The 25888-nt window shown below is 43.6% G+C and overlaps 1 protein-coding gene across 1 annotated transcript in view; it reads left to right on the forward strand.

The window, feature by feature from the left end:
- The window catches only part of LOC129859207 (leucine-rich melanocyte differentiation-associated protein-like), a 406590-nt gene that overhangs the window by 349465 nt on the left and 31237 nt on the right, over positions 1-25888 (forward strand). The window contains exon 6 of the mRNA XM_055928694.1: positions 21590-21674. Within this exon, the coding sequence (XP_055784669.1) occupies positions 21590-21674 (85 nt within the window). The remainder of the gene's footprint in view (positions 1-21589; positions 21675-25888) is intronic.

The following is a 25888-nucleotide window of genomic DNA, read 5'->3' on the forward strand; positions in this document are numbered from 1 at the left end:
GTTGGTTACATGTACATGTACAGAGTGTGATACTTGTGAAGATCAGGAACCACGGTTGTGTGTGTTTGTGTGCGTGTGTGAAACGTGTGTGTTTTTTCTCCAATTGGCGATATTACACACCTCCGAGCGGTTCATCTTTCTGAGTAGAAACAAACAGTAAAACCACCCACCTTCATTGTAACGCTGCATTCCAATCTTCTAAATGCAGAAAGCGTGAGAGAGAGTGTGTTTTCACCACTGTGATAAAAACACAGGGGCCTGTCGTGTAAGTTAATACGTTTATCTCAGCGACTGTCTGTCACGCCAACCGCCAATTTATTAGAGCTGGGACAGTTTACTCAGTCAGACCCAATTGGGTTTCAATTTACTCACGCCACCTGGTAAGACTCTGACAACACTCTGATGAAAGCATGATGAAGGGAGGTTGGCTGCTTATTCGTCATCCACTTACATGGATCTCCCTCTCAGATCGACACCCTTTAATTGTGGAGATCTGAATATTCAGGGTCTGCAGATGGAAATCAGCTGAACAGTAGACCCTGTATAGTCAGACAATTTTTCTCTCTCATATTTCAAGTGTGTTTTTCTTCCTATCTATATTATTAACTTTCTTCTGCATTGTTGGGACAGAGCTTGTAAGTGAAACATTTCACTGTACTGTTTTTACACCTGCTGTATCCTGTGCATAGGCCACGTTGAGTGATCCGTGTGATGTTGTTCAGTCATCGTACATCATCACTGTATTCTTTACCAGAAGGTTGGCTGGACCTCTTTGAAGTCGTGTAGATCACATCATTACGCTCTTTTCGTTTTCAAAGCCCTGCTCCACAAGCTTCCGACTTACCTAACTGTTAAGATTTAAAATGACAAATGATCAAAACCGTTCACAGGGTTGGTTAACTCTGGAGACTGCTTTGGTGTCTCAGTGGTGACTGATAAAATAAATGAAGGGAAGGTAGAGAAACAAACCCTAGTCCTGTTCTGCTTATTTTGCAACAGTCATCTTATGTTTCTCTCTCTCCCTCTCTGCAGCCAGATGTATTAGAGACTGAGGACACTGTTTCAGTTAGCAGGTAGCTGCAGCGTTAGCATGCCGTTAGCATCCAGAGAAGAATGCCAGAGAGGCATTATATGTCCCGATAGTTCTCTGTAAAGGGGGATGCATTTTACATACCCACCTGGCCAGCCTCCAATACGCTTGTCTGACTGGGATTATTAGAAGGTGATCTTTTTCCCGCTTCTATAGATACAGACTCCTTCATCTCAGCTAGGAGCTCAAACCCAGTTTAAACCCTGTCTCAGTCGCCTGTTCACAGCTAAATGACACAGATACAAAGACAGTAGATGCATTTATTTCAATGTGGCAACTCAGCACTTTCCCTGTCTCAGTATGAGTCTTTCTGCCTGTCTGGCATTCTTCTCTGGGTGGTAATGGCATGCTAACGATGTAGCTACCTGCTAATTGAAACACGGTCATCAGTCTCTAATACGTCTGACTGCAGAGAGAGGGAGGGAGAGAGAGAGAGGGAGAGAGAGAGAGAGAGGGGGAGGGAGAGAGAGAGGGAAATAAAGAGAGAGGAAGCAAGCGTCTAATTGCTATGGTTGACAGTATATCTTCTGTGCAGACTTCTGAGTCATCATTTGCACAGCGTAATGAATAGGTTAATAAAATAAAATACTTTAATTATAGCTTAGTGGGCTGGATTGTTAATGCTGCCAGTGCAGCTCAATTGAATAATACAGTCACTGGTATCAATTATCTACAAGTGAACTTGTTTAAATGATATTTTACAGTCTCTTGATAACATTAACGCTAGAGGCAATGTAATGATAGACAGACAAAGGCCATGCACCAATTATCATAAACTATTAGCTTGTTTCCAAAGGGTTTTATGTTAATCTTTTAGTGCTTAACTACCCTGCAATTAACATAGCAGGAGGAGCTGCCTTCCAGCTAGGCTGCAAATTGAAGTGCCTAGATAAAGAAAAACACACTGAGATGAAACCCCTGAAAAGAAAGGGAGCTATCGTACTCAAGTGTACGGGAATGTGTGTGTGTGTGCGGTGTGTTTGTGTTTGAGAGAGAGAGAGCGAGCGAGCGAGAGGGAGAGACGGTGAGTGCGTGTGAGTGTCTGTGTGATCAAGGATGTGTAACAATTCCATTATCTCTGGTGGGCTATGACATGAGATGTCTCTTTCAGACCCCTCTCCCTTTGTCTAACGCCAAACTACCCCTCTATGGGGAGCGTGAAATGAAGAGCTCTCCCCAGCTACGACAGTCAGCGGCTGCATCTGACAGAGCGCATCGTTTACATATCAGGCTAGCAGTGGCTTGATATGCAAATTTATCCCGTTGAAAAGGAGCTACAGGGAAATACGGTCCATTGTTAGGTGTTCACAGTGCTCCGTTTCCTTTTATGCTAAACACAGTCGTATACAGAGTGTGAGCATCTTGTAAACCGTGTGCTGCCTTTGGTAGGTCCAGCCCACAGAGGAGAGGAGGCCCCTAGGAATATGTCCCAAATGGCACCCTATTCCCTATATAGTGCACTACTTTTGACCAAGAGCCATATAGGGAATAGGGTGCCATTTTGAGAAACATCCACAGCCTTTAGAGGACATGCATGTATAAAGGTCTACTTGACAAGCTGGGTTTGGGCGTCTCTTTTTGTTCCAGACACATAACAGCTGATACTGTTTCCACTTAGTACTGAAGTACAGTGGAAGGTTTGATTTCATTGATCTTATATCAGTTTGAAGAATCATGACATAGCTGTTTGTACTATTTACATGCAGGGATGGAACTTGGATTTGGGATTTTGGACACTGGCAAGCTGGGATAGTAGACTGCAATTTCTGTTTACATGTACTGAGGTACAATGTAATACTTTGTTGCACATGTTTAAAGTATCATGGCGTACCAGTATTAGTCTCTACCATTTTTGTTTGTGTAAGAAAACTTCATAGTATGTTACGAATGCTGTTACTACAGTATCAACTTTACTCACTGTGCATGGAATTATTATTTCTTCCTAATATTTTTATGTAATAGCAAACATAACGTGCTTTGTGTTAATAATTTAACACTGTTTATCTTACTCCTGTAGTGTAAGATAAGTTATTATAAGCAGTAGTATGTCACAGAGGTATGTCACAGAGGTATGTCACAGTGGTATGTCACAGAGGTATGTCACAGAGGTATGTCACAGTGGTATGTCGCAGAGGTATGTCACAGAGGTATGTCACAGAGGTATGTCACAGTGGTATGTCACAGAGGTATGTCACAGTGGTATGTATAAACAGTAGTATAAAATGCTGTCAGAGTGTGTTACATGCCGATGTATTGCTGAGTCTTTGCTTGATCATTAAACTCAATTATGCTATATAATAATCCATGCATGTCTCGACCCACTGGGCACAAACTGGTTGAATCAAAGTTGTTTCCACGTAATTTCAACAAAAAATGTAAATGTGATGACATTGAATCAAAGTGGAAAACTGATTGGATTTAAAAAATCATCAACATAATTGCAATGATTTCTTTTTTTTCACCCACTTTTTTTAACCTAAATCCAATGACAGGTCTGTTCAACGCTGGTCCGAACAATCGGATTCCACGCTTCAAGATTGCTTCACAATCACGTGGACTGGGATATGTTCCGCATAGCATCGGGCAATAACATTGATGAATTTGCTGATTCGGTGAGCGAGTTTATTAGCAAGTGCATCGGTGATGTTGTACCCACAGCGTCTATCAAAACATCCCCCAACCAGAAACTGTGGATTGATGGGGGCATTCGCACAAAACTGAAAGTGCGAACCACTGCTTTTAATCAGGGCAAGGTGACCGGAAACATGACCGAATACAAACAGTGTAGCTATTCCCTCCGCAAGGCAATCAAACAAGCTAAGCGTCAGTATAGAGACAAAGTAGAGTCGCAATTCAACGGCTCAGACACGAGAGGTATGTGGCAGGGTCTACAGTTAATCACGGACTACAAAAGGAAAACCAGCCCCGTCGCAGACCACGATGTCTTGCTCCCAGACAAACTAAACAACTGCTTTGCTCGCTTTGAGGACAACACAGTGCCGCTGACACAGACCGCTACCAAAACTTGTGGGCTCTCCTTCACTGCAGCCAACGTGAGTAAAACATTTAAACGTGTTAACCCTCGAAATGCTGCCGGCCCAGACGGCATCCCCAGCCGCGTCCTCAGAGCATGCGCAGACCAGCTGGCTGTTGTGTTTAAGGACATATTCAATCAATCCTTATCCCAGTCTGCTGTTCCCACACGCTTCAAGAGGATCACCATTGTTCCTGTTCCCAAGAAAGCTAAGGTAACTGAGCTAAATGACTATCGCCTTGTAGCACTCAATTCCGTCATCATGAAGTGCTTTGAGAGACTAGTCAAGGACCATATCACCTCCACCCTACCTGACACCCTAGACCCACTCCAATTTGCTTACCACCCCAATAGGTCCACAGACGACGCAATCGCAATCACACTGCACACTGCCCTAACCCATCTGGACAAGAGGAATACCTATGTAAGAATGCTGTTCATCGACTACAGCTCAGCATTTAACACCATAGTACCCTCCAAACTCGTCATTAAGCTTGAGACCCTGGGTCTCGACCTCGCCCTGTGCAACTGGGTCCGGGACTTCCTGACAGGCAGCCCTCAGGTGGTGAGGGTAGGTAACAACATCTCCACCCCGCTGATCCTCAACACTGGGGCCCCACAAGGGTGCGTTCTCATACCTCTCCTGTACTCCCTGTTCACCCATGACTGCGTGGCCATGCACGCCTCCAACTCAATCATCAAGTTTGCAGACGACACTACAGTGGTAGGCTTGATTACAAACAACGACGAGACGGCCTACAGGGAGGAGGTGAGGGCCCTCGGAGTGTGGTGTCAGAAAAATAACCTCACACTCAATGTCAACAAAACAAAGGAGATTATCGTGGACTTCAGGAAACAGCAGAGGGAGCAGCCCCCTATCCACTTCGACGGTACAGTAGTGGAGAAGGTGGAAAGTTTTAAGTTCCTCGGCGTACACATCACGGACAAACTGAAATGGTCCACCCACACAGACAGCGTGGTGACCTCAGGAGGCTGAAGAAATTTGGCTTGTCACCAGAAACACTCACAAACTTTTACAGATGCACAATCGAGAGCATCCTGTCGGGCTGTATCACCGCCTGGTACGGCAACTGCTCCACCCACAACTGCAGGGCTCTCCAGAGGGTGGTGCGGTCTGCACAACGCATCACCGGGGGCAAACTACCTGCTCTCCAGGACACCTACACCACCCAATGTCACAGGAAGGCATTGGATCATCAAGGACAACAACCCCCCCGAGCCACTGCCTGTTCACCCCGCTATCATCCAGAAGGCGAGGTCAGTACAGGTTTATCAAAGCGGGGATCGAGAGACTGAAAAACAGCTTCTATCTCAAGGCCATCAGACTGTTTAACAGCCATCACTAACATTGAGTGGCTGCTGCCAACATACTGACTCATCTCTAGCCACTTTAATAATTACAAATTGGATGTAATAATGTATCACTAGTCACTTTAAACTATGCCACTTTATATAATGTTTACATACCCTACATTACTCATCTCATATGTATATACTGTACTCTATACCATCTGCTGCATCTTGCCTATGCCGTTCGGCCATCGCTCATTCATATATTTTTATGTACATATTCTTATTCATTCCTTTACACTTGTGTGTATAAGATAGTTGTGAAATTGTTTGGTTAGATTACTTGTTAGATATTACTGCATGGTCGGAACTAGAAGCGGAAGCATTTCGCTACACTCGCATTAACATCTGCTAACCATGTGTATGTGACAAATATCATTTTATTTGCTTTGATTTGCTTCTAACGCTTGTTACTTTCACATTGAATTCACGTTAGTTGACAACTCAATCAAATATAAATAAAAACTAGATATATACAGTGGGAACTCTCAAGCCATGTGATCCATTGAAACAACATTACCCATAAAGCCCTTGGATCGTGTCCTGTATCTCTTCCATGATGATGAATGGTTGTGCTGAAGCCTTAATCTGGTCCATGTTAAAGATTCACTGCCCTCTCAGAGTCAGGGCTGGCATTGAGATGCCTGGCCAAGCCTGATTTATATTCAATGGCATGGACCAGGAGCCAAGTGCACTATCTGCAAAACAGATGCAGTGGATGCCCTTGTCCCCAGGACACATATTTCACCCAGATTTGAAATAGTGAACAAGGTCATGTCCTCTCTCTCTCTCTCTCTCTCTCTCTCTCTCTCTCTCTCTCTCTCTCTCTCTCTCTCTCTCTCTCTCTCTCTCTCTCTCTCTCTCTCCCCCTCTCTCCCTCTCTCCCTCTCTCCCTCTCTCCCTCTCTCCCTCTCTCCCTCTCTCCCTCTCTCCCTCTCTCCCTCTCCCTCCCAAACCGGAGTGGCCACCGCAAAGCTCAAGGAGCCCGACCCTCTCTGGACGTTTCTGCAGCCCTGCTTGAGATATTTAGCCTACATTGGCTATTGGTTGAGACACAGAGCCTGTTCTACTGTAGCTTGGTATGTCAGGGTGGGCAATTGTAAATGTGAATTGGGCCAAGTTGGAGGTAGTAATGCATATAGGTTATAGTTTTTCAGATGCATGAATACACCACACCAAAATCTTGATTTCATGGCTGTGCAATTCTACATAGTAATGATTTAGCAATTTTATTTATGCAAATAAATTATATGAATTGATTGTTGATTATTTTATTCTGTAATAGGGTATAATTGTAACCATGTGTTCAAGCTAATCAAATCAACACTTATTTATGATACACAATACAATGAAATGCCTACTCGCAATAAAGCTCTCCCCGCAAAAAGTGTAATGATAATAAGCTGTATTTGTATTTACATTAGGCTGTAGCCTACAAATAGCTATAGTAGTCGTAGGCCTATTAGGCTATAGGCCTACTGAAAATGATTGTTGTTGGTTCAACTTCTTTAATGAATATCATTGCACGATCCTGACTTGCCCTTTTAGCACCTTTCGCTTAAAATGTCCTTTCAGTCCTTTCGCTTAAAATGACATTTAATCAAGATCTGTTGCCTACGCATATGATCATCCTATTCATCACTTATTATTGTGACAAGTAATGGTGCTTAGTAAAGATAGATCAAAGAATCAATTTCTCCTAAGATCACATAATGATTCATTTGCATGTTACATAACAGAACCAAATATAATAGCATAGTAGACCTATAACGTTACTGCTACACCCAAAACACTTTCTAATGCCATGTTTAGGATGGTTAGCTGAAGCGGAATAGTCTAAAAACAACATTTCAGGCGCCAAAACTCAACAGAGCGCGCCACTAGGCAGGATACGATTTGGACGTTTCACCTGTAAAACATGAATTATCATTCACGATTGACAGTGATGGCCTGTTTTGAAATGAAATAGCCTATGCCTAACTTGGTGTTAGAGGATATTCAAAATATATTTGTTTCTTTAGACAATAGCCTATATGTGGCCATAGGCAGACGTTGCAATTGGAGGATGCATTTTGTTATGTAATAATGATAGGCTATTAAATTGGCTACATCTGTCGGTACAAACTTTGAGGAAATTTCCCTCACTTAAAAAATAGCACTATACCACTGGAGAAGACAAGGGCAGAGGACTGCATCCAGGGCCAAAATCCTGATGAACACTCTGTCTTCAAACAAAATTCCTTTCTGTCAGCCCCCATAACTTATGGGGCCAAGATTACAAAGCTACCGATATAATAAATTATGTTGATGGACAGAATTATGCTCAGTGCTTCCTGCACTCCCCAATGACGCACACTAGCTTAGCGCGGCCTGACAAAGACTGTGATTTAGCGCTGGAGCTAAGGGGACTGGGGCGAGAGACAGAAAAACATTCACAGGCCTCACACTGGCCCTCGGCCTAGTGTATAAAACCCCTTCTTAATTCACCAACAAACCTGTCGCCATTAAAAGGGAAAGAAAAGGGATCGCAGATCATAAATACTTCCATATTTATTAGCTAACAACAAAGTACAGCTGGAGAAGGGAAAGGGATTTTGAAAGAACGTTGTCAAGGATAAAGTGAAAGAGGAAAAACACATTTGCTCTCTCTCTCTCTCTCTCTCTCTCTCTCTCTCTCTCTCTCTCTCTCTCTCTCTCTCTCTCTCTCTCTCTCTCTCTCTCTCTCTCTCTCTCTCTCTCTCTCTCTCTCTCTCTCTCTCTCTCACACACACACACACACACACACACACACACACACACACACACACACACACACACACACACACACACACACACACACACACATGCTCTTTTAACTCTGACCAGGGATGTAGACTACTGCACTTCTTCTGCTGCATAGAAACAGATGTGTCTGCTCCGCTCTCAACGTGTGACAGACATACGAGATAAACAGAGAGAAAAGCAAAGAGAGGAGAAAAGAGAGAGAAGAGAGGGCTGGCACGGCAATTAAATTTATCTCAGTGAGAGACAGATTAAAGAAAGAGCGGAGTGAAACAAAGTTCCATTGGCTTAATCAGCCGACAGGCTGCTAGAGTATACATGATAAATCAGACTTCTGCTAAACCTGGCTAGGGATGGAGGTAGGGAGAGAATGCCTCTGCTCTGGGCTAGTGTAGAGAGAGAGAGAGAGGAAAGGCGAGAGAGAGGGTAACTATAAAGACTATAGTGAATTTATCCACTCCGGGATCACGCTGTACCTACCAACTGTTGATTAACTATCACCATTTATAACACTGTTATTGTTGGTGTCAGAGGAGAAATGATAGTTTGTTATAACGCAACTGTTACGGCTGCCCTCGGCCGTTAAATAAACAGGGGAAAAAGACTTGAGGAGTGTCCTGTGTTTCCCCGTTTCCTCTTTAGGGCTCTGTCTCTGTCTGAATCTCTCACACTCTCTCTTCCTTCTCATCCACCGCTCTGATTCAGAGGGGTTGGGTTAAATGCGGAAGACACATTTTGGTTGAATGCATTCAGTTGTACAACTGACTAGGTATCCTCTTTCCTTCCCTTCCTCCCTCTTTCCCTCTGGTTCTCTCTCTCTCCCCATCTCTCTCTTGTTTTCTCTTTCTCACTCTCTCTCTCCCTCACTGTCCCTCTTTCCCTCTGGTTCTCTCTCTCTCCCCATCTCTCTCTTGTTTTCTCTTTCTCACTCTCTCTCTCCCTCACTGTCCCTCTTTCCCTCTCGTTCTCTCTCTCTCCCCATCTCTCTCTTGTTTTCTCTTTCTCACTCTCTCTCTCCCTCACTGTCCATCTTTCCCTCTGGTTCTCTCTCTCTCCCCATCTCTCTCTTGTTTTCTCTTTCTCACTCTCTCTCTCCCTCACTGTCCCTCTTTCCCTCTCATTCTCTCTCTCCCCATCTCTCTCTTGTTTTCTCTTTCTCACTCTCTCCCTCCCTCACTGTCCCTCTTTCCCTCTCGTTCTCTCTCTCTCCCCATCTCTCTCTTTTTTATCTTTCTCTCTCCCTCACTGTCCCTCTTTCTCTCTTGTTCTATAGATTTCTCTCTTTCCCTTCTTTCACACACTCTTTATCCCTCTCTCGATCTCCATCTCCTATCTCTCTCTTCCCTTTCCCGTCTGTAGGTGAATGTTCTTCCTTTAGCCTTTTCAGGCTGCCACACACAGGGCAAAGAGAAACAGGAGGTTAACCCCTAACCCAGGTCTTACCCAGGAAGTGGAAGCCGGGGGTGTAGTGTACTGTAGATATCCTGCGTGTCATTAGTTCAGCGTGGGGTCACAGCTGGGTCTCTCACAGCGTGATTACACCGGCTGATTTATCTGCTGAGGAGCCCAAACACAGATAAATCTCTGCTAGGGCTCATCTCCACTGCAACCCCTCACTGAGGTCTGGGATTCTTTCTAACTCAGCCTCCCGCCCGCCCCACATTCAGTCTGATAAATGACCCCAAGCTGAATAAATACTCTCCAAGTACATCCTGAATAATGCATTTAGATCACCTGCATGCACTCTTGGACTCGTAAATGTGTATATTGTTGCATTTTAAAAACAGCAAAGGTGTTGCTTTGATTTCTTGATTTCTCTGCATCCTCGCTCAACCTTCTCATTCCTGTGTCGTTGAGGAAAGAGAGTCAGAGGTTGGCGGACATTTTGTTTTGCAGATCATTTCTCCCTAGCCCCAACCATCATCCATCCACTGGTGTTTTCACATAAAACTGTGTTTTCACATAAATATGCTTTATGTAAATCTGTGGCTGTTTAGTCTGTCTGGTACCGGAACTCCTGTGTTGTACTGGCCTGTCTGTCTGTGTGTGTCTTTATGACAGAGTTTAAAACCCAGCGGTAAATTCACGTACTGGAACACTGCACTGGCTTGCCTGGGCATCACCCTCCCTTTTTGGATTGTAGACGCGTTCACGAGTGCATTTTTATCTAAATGAATTGTCAGTTTCCTTGTTGACAAGACATTTATGCAGTAATAATTGGCTGGGAATGGATGCAGTGTAGAGGATTGGAGATATCCATCACATCATGGCTGTAGTGTAGTCAGTGGTCTGCCAGCTGCACAATCCACAAGCACCACCTCCACGGCTAGTAGGAAAGTATTTCAGCCCTCCCTGCTCCTCTCTCTCTTCAGACCCCGGCTGTTTGCTCAGTCAAGATTATATATACCCACCATCCATTGCCTGCCTCACAGGCGCTCATGGAGGTCTATGATAACAAAGACTTTGTGATTTATGGCCTGCTGTGAAAGCAGAACTTGATGAGATTAAACAATTTCATAGCACAAGTGTTTCTCCGCGAGGGTCTCCTGATTTGTGGTGGCAAGGCGGACAGTAAATCACCTTTATATATATATATATAGCATGCTCAGCAAAGCAGCGCAATTACTGGTCGAGACAGCTACTTTTGATTTAATTTTTATCCCTGGGTTTGTCTCTTTTATTCTCCGCCTGTCACGCAGACACTCACCTTCATAAGTCCTTCTGTAGGGAGGGAGAGAGCGAGGTAGAGGGCGAGGTAGAGGTGTGAGGGAGGGAGGGAGGGAGGGAGAATTGGCAGGTAGCCTAGTGGTTAAGAGTGTTAGGCCAGTAACCGAAAGGTCGCTGGTTCGAATCCCAGAGCAGACTAGGTGAAAAATCTGCTGATGTGCCCTTGAGCAAGGCACTTGCCCTAATTGCTTCTGTAAGTCGCTCTGGAGTGTCTGCTAAACTACTAAATCAAATAATAATGAGAGCTGCAGGGTGGCGTACAAACAAAAAGGGTTCTATTGCTTGCTTCATATATAGCACCCTTTTTGGCTCGATCCAGAACCTTTTTTCAAAGAGGGTAGGCCCTCTGCTTTCTCTCCCTCGCAGCTTTTAGAAAAACAACAAGAAGATGACACGGACCACCATATAACAACATGGCCAGTGTAAATATAGGAAGGGCTCTATATTTCACGCATTGTTAGTGGGCCTCTGGTCGGTCTGTCCGTCCATCCGCCCGCAAGTCTGTCCATCTGTCTATCTTGGAGGTGAATGGACTAGGCATGTTGTAATTAGACTGTGTTGGGCACTACTTTCTCTGTGCCATAAAAGATGACATGGTGCAATGTCTTGCAGGCCGACAGCGCGGAGTCTGTCTGTCTGTCCGTCCGTCCGTCCCACCCTGGACGAGGAGGATGTGTGTTGCTTGTTGGGCTGTGAGTTATGATATGTTGTGGAGATAACGCTGTCATCATTGCAGCCTGGAGGTTAAAAGATGCAGGAGAAATGGCTTGGGGAAGGGAAGGTCATTCTGACTTAGGCCTAGTAGACTGGGAATTATAACAAAAGAAAACATGATTTGTTTTTTCCATGATTGTCGGTCGTTCTAATAAACAAAACTAATTGATTAGTATTGTGTTTAGCCTATGTAAAGTAGTGTGTGTCTGTGACAGAATGAGGTGTGTTTATACAGTATAATGTACGTGTAGATTTATGTATGTGTATTCAGTATTTGTATTGTACCCATATGTGCAATACTGTGCTGTTGGCCTACAGTGTGTGTTCTGGGGATAGGAATGTACAATGGGGAGAACAAGTATTTGATACACTGCCGATTTTGCAGGTTTTCCTACTTACAAAGCATGTAGAGGTCTGTAATTTTTATCATAGGTACACTTCAACTGTGAGAGACGGAATCTAAAACAAAAATCCAAAAAAATCACATTGTATGATTTTTAAGTAATTCATTTGCATTTTATTGCATGACATAAGTATTTGATACATCAGAAAAGCAGAACTTAATATTTGGTACAGAAACCTTTGTTTGCAATTACAGAGATCATACGTTTCCTGTAGTTCTTGACCAGGTTTGCACACACTGCAGCAGGGATTTTGGCCCACTCCTCCATACAGACCTTCTCCAGATCCTTCAGGTTTCGGGGCTGTCGCTGGGCAATACAGACTTCCAGCTCCCTCCACAGATGTTCTATTGGGTTCAGGTCTGGAGACTGGCTAGGCCACTCCAGGACTTTGAGATGCTTCTTACGGAACCACTCCTTAGTTGCCCTGGCTGTGTGTTTCGGGTCGTTGTCATGCTGGAAGACCCAACCATCTTCAATGCTCTTACTGAGGGAAGGAGGTTGTTGGCCAAGATCTCACGATACATGGCCCCATCCATTCTCCCCTCAATACGGTGCAGTCGTCCTGTCCCCTTTGCAGAAAAGCATCCCCAAAGAATGATGTTTCCACCTCCATGCTTCACGGTTGGGATGGTGTTCTTGGGGTTGTACTCATCCTTCTTTTTCCTCCAAACACGGCGAGTGGAGTTTAGACCAAAAAGCTCTATTTTTGTCTCATCAGACCACATTACCTTCTCCCATTCCTCCTCTGGATCATCCAGATGGTCATTGGCAAACTTCAGGCGGGCCTGGACATGCGCTGGCTTGAGCAGGGGGACCTTGCGTGCGCTGCAGGATTTTAATCCATGACGGCGTAGTATGTTACTAATGGTTTTCTTTGAGACTGTGGTCCCAGCTCTCTTCAGGTCATTGACCAGGTCCTGCCGTGTAGTTCTGGGCTGATCCCTCACCTTCCTCATGATCATTGATGCCCCACGAGGTGAGATCTTGCATGGAGCCCCAGACCGAGGGTGATTGACCGTCATCTTGAACTTCTTCCATTTTCTAATAATTGCGCCAACAGTTGTTGCCTTCTCACCAAGCTGCTTGCCTATTGTCCTGTAGCCCATCCCAGCCTTGTGCAAGTCTACAATTTTATCCCTGATGTCCTTACACAGCTCTCTGGTCTTGGCCATTGTGGAGAGGTTGGAGTCTGTTTGATTGAGTGTGTGGACAGGTGTCTTTTATACAGGTAACGAGTTCAAACAGGTGCAGTTAATACAGGTAATGAGTGGAGAACAGGAGGGCTTCTTAAAGAAAAACTAACAGGTCTGTGAGAGACGGAATTCTTACTGGTTGGTAGGTGATCAAATACTTATGTCATGCAATAAAATGCAAATTAATTACTTAAAAATCATACAATGTGATTTTCTGGATTTTTGTCTCTCACAGTTGAAGTGTACCTATGATAAAAATTACAGACCTCTACATGCTTTGTAAGTAGGAAAACCTACAAAATCGGCAGTGTATCAAATACTTGTTCTCCCCACTGTATGTGTGGCTGTTGGTGTATATTTTCTGTCCGTGTGTGTTTGTGTCCTTGTGTCAATGTGAGGAGCACATCTGTCGGCATCATCCCATATCTTCCCAGAAAACATCAAGAGATCTCATTATTTCGACACATATCAGATTTTCTCTCCCCCTCTCTCTCTCTCTCGCTCTCAGTCTCTGTCTCTCTCTCTGTCTGTACGCCCCAAGTCAAAATTAGTTTTCATTCCCTCTGTGATCTCCCTTGACTGAAGCTCGGCTGAAAGTAAAGAAAATAGCAGTCTTCATAGACCCGGGCCTCAGTCAAACACACACAAACTCACACAGCTACATCTCTGAGTTAAGCATTGCTAAGTAACCTTCACATTTCACTCGTGTGAAGAGCTAATTTCCTTTAAGTTCCACATGTCACTTTTTGGTGGGTCGTCTTCAAATGTCTCCCGCCGTCTAATTGCATAGGAAACATTCCAGACAAGGCTGTGTGACAGGCACGCTCCCTGAGTCTTCAATTATTAAACATCCTACCCATCCAGGCAGCCAGGCAGCACACACTCTGTAGTGGAAAACAGCTCTGACGTTAGCTACAGCCCCTAATCGCTACCGAAAGCCTCATGATATGTCACACTTCTGAGTCTCTCTCCGTGTGTGTGTGTGTGTGTGTGGGGGGGGGGGGGGTCTCAAGTGATTGAAGACATTTCTCTTCCAACAAGATGCTAGGGAGGAAATGGCATGACAATTGTCCTTGAATCTTGTGGACAAATTCAATGCTAGTACAGGTCAACTCTCTAAACATCTATAGAATTTCCAACAGCATGATAAACTGTAGGGAGTAACTACTCCCAGCTTTCATCAGTGATCACCATACATTAAGACTGAAGCAGTTACAGGCCGAGCTGCTGGAAACCCTTTTTTCTTACCTGACTCCCATTGGATGCAACACCACTAATATGTTACTAATATATTTTGTTATACTTTATCCTGTATAATCTTAATGGTTATGGACATGGTAGATAGTATACAGAGTCAGAGTCAGCCCAGCAGTGGAAAGGTCATAGCCTTGCCGAATAAGAAACAGCCTGAAGCGTGTACTAAGCCTTATACCGGAGTTCCTTCACTACAATACAAACGCATGTTTCCGCTTTACTTTAAATTACTCTCGCTTATTCTGAGAGGCATTCAAATCAAAAGGTCGGACTGAGTAGCTTTTTAATATTCAACCCTAAAAACAAACCTAGACCTATTAGCATCTAAGGGTTGTTGATACGGGCGATTTAACTTCCTGTAGTGAGACGACCTTTGCTTGTTTAACACTGAGTTGCGTGCGTGTGTGCGCGCGGGCGTGTGCGTGCGTGTGTGTGGTGTGTGATCCATCCATTGCTTGTTTAGCACTGAGCTGTACATAGAGAGGTGACGCAAGGTTGTAGGTTCTGCTAGTGCTGTACCCTTCACTTTCCGCTCCGAGAGAAACAAGCCCAAAGAGTTGCTGGTCTTGTGATCAGTGATCCGTTTACTCTGAGCCAGTTCATTGGTGTAAAACTGGTGAATCATTAATGCCCTAACAACGTTAGGTTGTTGTGTATGGCATCATCACATCAAATGTTCCCCCCCACCACTGCCATTTCCTAAGAAAACAGAGTTAATACATTTTACACACAAGTCATTTAAAACACATCATGTTTTTTGCATGCGTATCTGAAACACAATTATCAAGGTCAACGGTATAAAAGTGTTTCTTTAGAAGTACTTTCTCTCCTAGGTGTGGTCGATACTGTGCTGAACTAATACTAATGCAGAAATGTGTTTCAAACAACTGTTTCAAGATTTGACTTCAATTTGTTTTGTTGCTAGGCACTTTGTTGCTAGTTTTTCATTGACGAAAACACGCACTTATCATTTGTTTTTGGCTCTTAAATGTACCTCTTAAAATAATCTCTGTGGTACGTAGTCATCCTTGCCACTCGTGATGTTTAAACTGGAGTTTAACTTTGAATAAGAGAATGGCTTTGTCTCTTAATTACAACATTGTGTATTTTTTGCCATCGTTAACTGCGACCGTTATTAAGTTATTGTTAGTCAATGTCTCTCTATCATTTTCTATTACTTGTATTGTATCTCTGTTTTTCAGGATGTTTGTGTTTTTATGTTCATAACCCTGAACATCAGAGGTATGAAGCACAAAATGACATTAAAGAAGTATGAAAAGTGTGTCAGTCCAGCATTAACTGTTGACTCAAATAAATGTACAACTTCTGTCTCCTCTGATCTTTAAAATCATAAGAAGCAGTGCAAGAGCTAAAGGAGAGACGAGAAAAAAAAGTTTCACGTTCACACACAAAATAAATATTTTTGATATAGACCCAAAGAGAAAACATTTCAAAAGACATTTTTATACATGTCTTTTGCAAGCGCAAACAGCAGAAATGGTGTCAAGAGAAAACAAAACAGAAAGCTTGTTTCTTCTAACAATTGCTTTAAGCTACAAAAACCTCCTAGAGTCCCTAGCCTCCCCTCACTGTCAGTTTATTCTCCCTCTTCCTCTTTCTCCCCCTCTTCCCTCTCTCCCTCCTTCCCCTCCTCTTTTTCTTCCCTCTTTTCCCCCCCATCTCTCTCTCTCCCTCTTTCTTTCTCCCCCCCATCCCCATCTCCCTCTACTCTGCAAGGCCCAGTCCTCGGCCCCTCCGTGTACTCCTTGGGCCCTGATAGGTTGTGGTCTGATGCTTAGCAACAGCATTCCTGTGCCCTAAGTAGCAGTAAGCCGTCGGCTGAACCCTTTGATGTGGCTGTCAGGACCTATTTATTTCCTTTTAGCACTTTGTCTGCTTGTCCAGATGGAGAGGGAGATAAAAAAGGGAGCTGGTGTTTACACCGCTGGGCCTGTACGACGTAGCCCTTATTAGATTGTATTGCTGCTCAGTCTCAACTAGGGAGGTTGAGGTGAGGCGAGAAGTAGGGAGGGAGGGAGGGAGCAACGGGGTGGGATGAGTCCTTACCAACAGGGCACTCCATCCAGAGATCGGCCTTAGTCTCAATTGACACTTTAGTATTTGTAGTGCACTATGTTTGACCAAAATCCCCATGAAACATTTGGGACTGATATCTTAACCTTGAACAGAGTTAGCCAAACTCTCTGAACTGTATTCAGTATATACTGGAGGGTTTTGGCTCTGCAAATCTGAGAAATACTGTATTTCCACGGACTTCACAGAATGAAGCTGAGACTGGTATAGGCAATGGGTGTCACAATGTTGGGTCTGAGATATATTCAGAACATACTCTACATGCCCTCATCTTCCCTTTCTCTCCTTTATGGTGATCTGTTAGAAGCAATACTCATTATTGCCTCAAGGTTTATCAGCATTTATTCGTATGAAACAGCAGAAGAGAGAAGACAGACAGTACTGGTGTGATGTATAATCCTGTATGGGAGTCATCTTTCATTATGACATTTAACAGAGCTTCCTCTGTCTCCCTACCTCCGCTCTCTCTCTCTCTCTCTCTCTCTATCACTCCCTCTTTCTCTCTCTCTCGCACTCTTTCTCTCTACTCCCCCTCTCTCTTTCTCTCTCTCATCCCTCACTTTCTCTCGTTTCCCACTCTTATTCCTCTCTCTCTCCCTCTCTCTGTCTTTCTCCCTCACTCTCCATTATCAGAGAGAATTCTGCTTTCCTTCTCCCCAGCCTGTATTATCCTAAACTGTGTTGATAACTCACACAGCACAGAGACTATAATGATGTGAACACTCAGCATATGCCTCTGGCCCGGCAAATTAAAACAATACTTAGCTTGATGAGCATACTACTCCGGCCAGCACAGAGAGGGAGGGAGAGAGAGAAGGGACACTCTTATATAGATGACACTGCAGCACCCTCATCTGCTCAGTGCAGGAACAACGAGAGAGAGACAGAGCGAGAGATAGAGGGAGAAGGGGGGGCGGCTATAATTACTTGTAGTCCGCAGTCCGCCTCTCAGAGTATGTTTTGAACATTAAGTATGTTTGCTTTTAGCGGTTATTGATGTGATCTCAGGCCCTCTTCAATCCATCAGTTTCTCATTTCTTTGAAGCTCATTTATGATCTGAATATGCAGCATTTTATTATTCCAGTTTGCCATGGGCCGATGAAGGCCTACTCTCAATGTAGCTAACAGGGACTATTGGTATTCACATACACAGTTATGACTTACCGACATGAGTCAAAACACATTCAAAAACATGTAGTGGATAGATGTCATTTTAAACAGCTGCCATTCGTTTCTATTTTAAATCAATGCAGACCGTGGTCTGGTCGTCAGGGTAAATGTCTTAAGCATCTGTGAGCACTGAGCAGTGACCCTACTAAATGAATGAGTCCAGTGGGTCTACAGTATGAGCCAACCCTTGGCTTTTGATTATGTTTGTGTAAAATCTTAAGGCTTGTGATCAAAGACTGGCCTGGTCGGCCAGCCCTTTTAAAGACAGAGGGAGGGAGAGGGGGAAGGAGAGAAGGATAGAGAGCTAGAGAATGGGGGGTAAAGAAGCACAGAAAACGAGAGAGGGAGAGAAAGAGGTAACGAGGAAGAGATATAGGACATAGATGAATAGAGAGAGGGCCCTGATAACAGCTGTGTTTCAGATCTAGTCCTCCATGAAGTTGGTTCCATAGGGACTCCCATCATCAGAGGCCAAGCAGCTTTCTCATCCCCTGTACGGGTCATAGAGTAAAGTGAATGAGGAGAGGCGGGGGAGTAGTGGGGAGGGGGGGTAAGAGGGAGAACTGTCTGATTAATGTTCTACGGGTGGGGGGGTGTTGTGGATAGGGAGGGAGGGGAAGATGGGGGTGTTTGATCAGTTGACGTGGCATGGTGGGAGGGAGGGGATCAAGGCAACGCTCTGATGTTGACAGGGGGCTATTTTTGGGGGGCAGCGCCTGATTGACGTCCCTGCCGACCCGTAAGGAGGAGCGACCCCAGAACATTGCTTCCTATACAACCACTACCCCAACGCCCCCTCCCCCACCCCTCTCAGTCTGTGGGTGGTGCTGGTAATAACGTGGCTGGTGGGAAGATTAATTGTGGACAAGCAGCAGGATTAGGAGGGTCTTTGTGGGGCCAGGGGAGGAACAGGGGAGGGCCAGAGTCTGTGATCTCTCAGGCAGGACAGGAAATAAACCAGACAGGCAGGTCGCTCTGGGGCTCAATGGGCTGCCTCGCAGGCCATAGAATCAGAACTGGGTAGAACGGACATTCACATGCACTCTTATTCAAATCAATGGTTTATTGTTCTATTGGTTGTAATTCTATGTCTAGGACACAGACCTATTATGTAGTCAGAGCCCAATGACTGGGGGATGTTAGGATACTGCTGACACATTGAAGAGGAAAGGCAGACCTCCAGTACTGTTTAAATACTACCTCAAATAGTTGTTAGATATGGTACAGTAGAATACTACCTCAAAAAGTTGTTAGATATGGTGCAGTAGAATACCACCTTAAATAGAGTGTTTACCTACCTATTTTGGAAAAAAGGATTGATAATATAAGGACTTACTTTACTCACAGTGGACAGTGACCAGTGTTTACTCACTACATCACTGGTTGTAAGATATAGTACTGTAAAAAAAACTATAAAAAAATACTACCTTAAATAGCTATAACACCCAAAAAACTGACCTCGAAGTGAAGTTTAAAGTATTATGTGGACAGGATATTTTGTGATATTGTAATTCTAATTCGCTCATCTACCAGTAAGTTATTGCACCCAGAACTCGTTGGTATCATTTTGTCTGGAACTCTTCTTCTAGTAATATATAAAGCATGTGCTCACCAGCCCAGGCCAGCCTATGTACTGTAATGTCCTTCAGAGATCCTATCTGAAAGCACATTATGGGATCATTTTCAATTTACACCGCCAATGAAGAATATGTTTTCATTTAGCGTTGTCCACCTCTCTTGTTTCTCAAGGTTGTGCGTGGGGGCTGTAGACTAGGGAAACAACCACACAAGGGGAGAAATAGCAGCACTAAACCATCTCTAATATGTATTTGTCACATTGGTGGTTTGCTATGATTAAAAGCCCAGTGAATTCCTTCCTGCAGGAGAGGAAAGGAGGGTATTTCTGCAAAGGCATCAGATAGCAACATGTCAAGATAAACTGCCTGTTGAAACAGCTAAAAGTCCAGGGAGCAGAAGACAAATAAAACAGGATGTTTAGGTCTTTCGCACCAAAAACCAAATAAACACTTTTGACCTGTTCAAACACACTCACTCTGAATATCAGTATAGTTTCTGTTGTCTAAACTCTGGGCCTTGCTGGTGGCCGTTCTGTTCTTGGGAGTACATTTAACGTCCAACCAACCAATGTATTTTCAGTAGGTAGAGTTGGGAAATGTAGACTGTCACCACAGGGTTGGGTAGGTTACTTTGTAAATGCAATACGTTACAGTTACTAGTTACCTGTTCAAAATTGTAATCAGTATTTTTGGATTACCCAAACTCAGTAATGTAATCTGCTTACATTCAGTTACTTTCAGATCACTTTCCCCGTAAGAGGCATTAGAAGACAAAAATGTATGTTACCAATTGAACGACATCAATTGCAGGATAAATCAATGTTAAAGTTTACGTAGGTGGCCATATATGGATGTTATATTTTACTTTATGGGTTGGATATGTAGGCCATCGCTTTCTACTACATTAAATAATATGATTAAATTATATCTTTACATTAAAAACCAAAGTCTATCAAAATTCCAGTCATTCCAATAAATGTTATACCTCTTGATCTTCAAGAATAGGACTTGGAAATATGGATGTATAGATTAGCCAAATAGTTTTACCTGAGCATAACCCCAAAACGAATGACTTATTAGCCAGCCTTACTCTGTTGCTTATGATTTTGTTGTCATGGAGGACTGATTGGGCTCATTGATTCGATTTGAAAAATAAATGCTGTGCTCATGGAATGCCATGCTTTGAGCACTACTGAAAAGTGCTATTTACATGTGAAAAATGAATTCCATATGCTGCATTTGCTATAGGCCTACTGTTTGTTGGTGACACTTTGATATCTTGATAATATGCAGCTGTTGCTGTTTAAAACAGAGCTGCCCACCTCTGTTTTGGTCAAAAGCAAAAATCCTTTCTGAATTTAAACGTAATCCTCAAAGTAATTATCTAGTTTTTCAAAATTGTCTGTAATCTGATTACCATATCTTTGCTGGTAACGTAACGGATTACGTTTACCTTTTTTGTGTGTAATCTGTTATTCCCCAACCCTGGTCACCACATAGACCTACATCACACTGAGTTACACAGTCTTTCCAAGAACACACCTAGTGTAAAAGAGCTGAGAACTCAAGAATCAGTGGATGTAAGTCTGAAACCTGAAAGCCAGTAGCAGAGAACGTTGGAGAGTCAGAGTGGTGGTGTCATGCCACCTGTTGGTGTGTAGTCAGATAGCAGTAGTAGTGTGTTAGTTAGGGCTAGGGCTAGAGGGGCTGTGGTTCATAGTGTGTGGTGTCTGCCCTTGGTTTGACCCCTACAGCAGGTCATGGCTCAGTAGTCATGAGGCCTTCCCCCATATAGACCCCTCTAACAGGCCAGGAGGGGGACAAACCATCAAAGCCAGGGTCGTAGCGCCTACCTCTCCATAACAAAGTAATGAAACCTGCCCTGGCCCGGCGCTCCTTCCCTTCATCTGCGATAAAACAGGAATGGAGCTCCAACATTTCCTGTCTCGCTTCAATAGAATTTATGGCACTCGGACAATCAGTCACGGCAATGAAATCGCTCAACCCTTCTCTACTTCTGCATCTCTCCCTTTTTCTCTCTCCTTTCTCTTTCTCTCTCTCTCAGTCATTGCATCTCTTTCTCTCTCTCTATCAATGAATTTGTTTGATAGCTGAGGACATGTTTTTTCTTTTACACTCTAAATAGTAAAGTGTTTCTGTGTGTGTTTCGTTTCCCCAGGCCCCAGGTGACCCCAGGTCTGAGTGTTCCTCTATGCCCTACACCCCTCTACCCAGAGGCTCTAGAGACGGCAAGAACCACAAAGGTAAAGATTACACTCCCTTATGAGCCCTCTCTAGTCCTCACTCACATCAGATTTATTAGAGGGGGCATATACAATGTGGGTATATATATATAGAGGGGGCATATACAATGTGGGTATATATATATATATATATATATATATATATATACCCACAAAGTACCAGTCACACAGTACCAGTCAAAAGTTTGGCCACAACCAACTCATTTAAGGGTTTTTCTTTATTGTTACTATTTTCTACATTGTAGAATAATAGTGAAGAGATCGAAACTATGAAATAACACATATGGAATAATGTAGTAACCAAGAAAGTGTTAAACAAATCAAATCAAACCATCTCAATTGTGTTGAGGTTGGGTGATTGTGGAGGCCAGGTCATCTGATGCAGCACTCCATCACTCTCCTTCTTGGTCAAATAGCCCTTACACAGCCTGGAGGTGTGTTGGGTCATTGTTCTGTTGAAAAACAAATTATAGTCCCACGAAGCACAAACCAGATGGGATGGCGTATCGCTGCAGAATGCTGTGGTAGCCATGCTGGTTAAGTTTGCCTTGAATTCTAAATAAATCACCCCCACATCTCCTCCTCCATGCTTCACGGTGGGAACCACACATGCGGAGATCATCCGTTCACCAACTCTGCATCCCACAAAGACTTCTGCATTGAAATAAAAAATGTCACATTTTCAGACAAAAGGACAGATTTCCACCGGTCTAATGTCCATTGCTCGTTTTTCTTGGCCCAAGCAAGTCTCCTATTATTGGTGTCCTTTTGTAGTGGTTTCTTTGCAGCAATACGACAATTTGATGAACAGTTGATGTTGATGTGTCTATTACTTGAACTCTGTGAAGCATTTATTTGGGCTGAAATCTGAGGTGCAGTTAACTCTAATGAACTGATCCTCTGCAGCAGAGGTAATTCTGGGTGATTCCTGTGGTGGTCCTCATGAGAACCAGTTTCATCATAGCGCTTGATGTTTTTTCAGATTGACTGACCTTTGTGTCTTAAAGTAATGATGGACTGTAATTTGTCTTTGCTTATTTGAGCTGTTCTTGCCATAATATTGACTTGGTCTTTTACCAAATAGGGCTATCTTCTTTATACCCCCCCCTTCCTTGTCACAGCATAACTGTTTGGCTCAAACTAATTAAGGAAATCATTTCCACAAATTAACAAGGCACACCTGTTAATAGAAATGCATTCCAGGTGACTACCTAATGAAGCTTGTTGAGAGAATGCCAAGAGTATGCAAAGCTGTCATCAAGGCAAAGGGTGGCTACTTTGAAGAATCTTAAATATAGAATATATTTTGATTTGTTTAACACTTTCTTTGGTTACTACATGATTCCATTTGTGTTTTTTAATAGTTTTAATGTCTTCACTAGTATTCTACAATGTAGATAATAGTAAAAATAAAGAAAAACCCTGGAATGAGTAGGTGTGTCCAAACTTTTAACTGGTATATTATATATACACAATAAACGTGTACATCAAATTTATAAAACCAAGGTCAGGATGATCTCACATCCCCACACACTCATCAGACATATCAGAGAATAAGATAGCTGAACAAAATATGAACAACATATTCACAATAAATCCAGGCGCCCAAGTGTCGCAGCAGTCTAAAACACTGCATCTCAGTGCAAGAGGTGTCACTGCAGTACCTGGTTCGAATCCAGGCTGCATCACATCCGGCTGTGATTGGGAGTCCCATAGGGCGGGGCACAATAGGCCCAGCGTCGTCCGGGGTTGGCCGTCATTGTAAATAAGAATTTGTTCTTAACTGACTTGCCTAGTTAAATAAAGGTTAAGTAAAATAAATTAAAATAAAATAACAGCCATTGTCTTTATGGGTTGCTTAAAGGGTAAGCTCTTTGATAATATATATGAATATGCATGTTTTTCTTCTTATTGATTAACCGTAGTGAGAGAATAGTGGACTTGAGATTCATCTGGGATCATAATAGTGAATAATGGTCAATCTTCCCTCAGCTCATGTCTTTGAGTAGTTGATTGATCCTGAAATGTATCTAGGTTTTGGTTCTGATTTTGATTCTGATGTGAGGGTGTGTATATGTGAACCATCAATGATGATATGTTGATGCTAGTCATTGTTTATGCCTTATTCTGATCTAATGTGTGAAAGAGATGACATGCTGTACCTCTGTACAGTATAGATCAAACACATCTTTTTCTCATCATCATAAATCTATTTCTAAAGTTGCCCCAGTTTTAGCAGAAAATATATGTATTATAATATATTAATGAGAAGCATTTGTTATACAATTGCACTAATATCAAATGCATACATTTTATATGCATCTTTCTTACTGTAAATTATTCTAATAGCATCATTTAAAGTGTATAGGAACAGACATATTCTATTTTATTCTATTGTGTTGAATTGTATTATATTCTTAACTAAATGCACTGGTACATTCCTCTGTGTTGCTTGTCTCCCTCCACCACCACTTTGTTAGCTAGCTGCAGTAAGGCAGTCACTGTGCTGGCCAGGCTTGTAGTAGAAAGAAAAGGTGACCGGTTCTTTGTGTCTGTAGCGATGTTGTGTGAGTGGCCCTGAGGCCATTTTACCGGAGCACACAGCAGGGCAGCAGGTTTAAACATGAGACATTCATCATGCTCTTTGTCGTCACCATGCAAAACACTGCCGCTGTGATGCGCCCGACGCCATGGCAGCCAGCTCAAGAGGTCAACATTGAGCACCTCGCACACATGGGGTCGCACACACACACATGCACACACACACGTACTCACACACACCCCTCCTCCCGTCCAGTGCCAAGGACAGATCTATTTCACAGTGGCTGACCAGCAGCTTTCCATGTGATGTAGGAAGAGGGACAGAGACAGTCCCAAATGGCACCCTATTCCTTTTATAGTGCACTACGTTCAACCAGGGCCCATGGGGACTAGGGTGCCATTTGGGACACAACCAGAGAGACCCTGTGCTTTGTCAACATCAGGCCGGCCAGGGAACAGTCCATTAAAAGGTGAGGGGATCTGACATGTGAGATATTTCTCCCTCCTTCTTAGATCTGGGCAGTGGTGTGGTGACAGTCACCGTTTGTTATGTTTATGACGCGGGCGCTGCAGCCTTAGATAACACTGCCCTCATCTTCAAGCTTCACCTCCTCTTTATGCCCCCCGCCTCAGTCCGCCTTCAGCACGGCAGCCCACTTACTTCTCCATGCTTTTTAAACATACTGTATTAACTAAATGTGGGTGAGCCATCACGATAACTTTCTGTGCGTTCTTACCTTCTACGTACTTGCACTGTGAGATGAGGACGTTTCAGTAGAAACTGTCGCACTATGTTAACAAAACTGGTACACTAACGTCGTTATCACTGTAGAGATTTTAGTATGGTTTACTATCATTATCACAATACTATAATATTATCATTACATGTTGCTGATAAAGTTCATTATCCCTTTGAATGAATCACCATATATTTGTATCAGTTATATTTAGGTGTGGTTTGATGAACCGTGGAGCAGGGATGTCTGTTTGTGTTAGCCCCTACATGGCCCTAGTTGGTGGGATGTAGCTAGGAAGTCTGACAGCCCCCTGTCTGCTGCAGAGAGAGCCTCTCTACACACACACACACACACACACACACACACACACACACACACACACACACACACACACACACACACACACACACACACACACACACACACACACACACACACACACACACACACACCTGTATAGGGGCCCCAGAGCCCAGGTGCCACTAGTAATTACTGCAGTCTGGAGCTCTAGGGAGGGGCCAGAGCTAGCAGGTCAGTGCCCAGGGGGAGAGGGGTGGAGAGTGGGGATACTGCTCCAGGAAAAGCCCCTGTCTGGGGGTGGCTGTGTGGCGGAGTCAGCCATGGACACGACGAAAAGAGAGGAGACAAGGGAAGAAGAGGGTGGAGGGAGGGAGATGGTGGGGGGAAAGAGAGCGACACAGAAAGAAAGAAAAGAAAGAAAGAAAGAGAAAGAGAGAAAGAAAAAAGAAAAAGATTTGGAAACATAATAGCGGAAGATAGAGGAGAGTGAGCAATGAAGGAGGAGAGGGCAAGCAAGCTAGCGACTAAAAACAAGAGGGTAGGAGACAGGGAGAAAAAAGACAGGGAGACTGTGATGTGTCTTGGAGCAGGCCAGGGTGACACAGAGTGGAGTAGTGACAGGTCTAGAGGCCTAGG

Source organism: Salvelinus fontinalis, chromosome 1, assembly GCF_029448725.1.
Source record: "Salvelinus fontinalis isolate EN_2023a chromosome 1, ASM2944872v1, whole genome shotgun sequence".
Classification (NCBI taxonomy): domain Eukaryota; kingdom Metazoa; phylum Chordata; class Actinopteri; order Salmoniformes; family Salmonidae; genus Salvelinus; species Salvelinus fontinalis.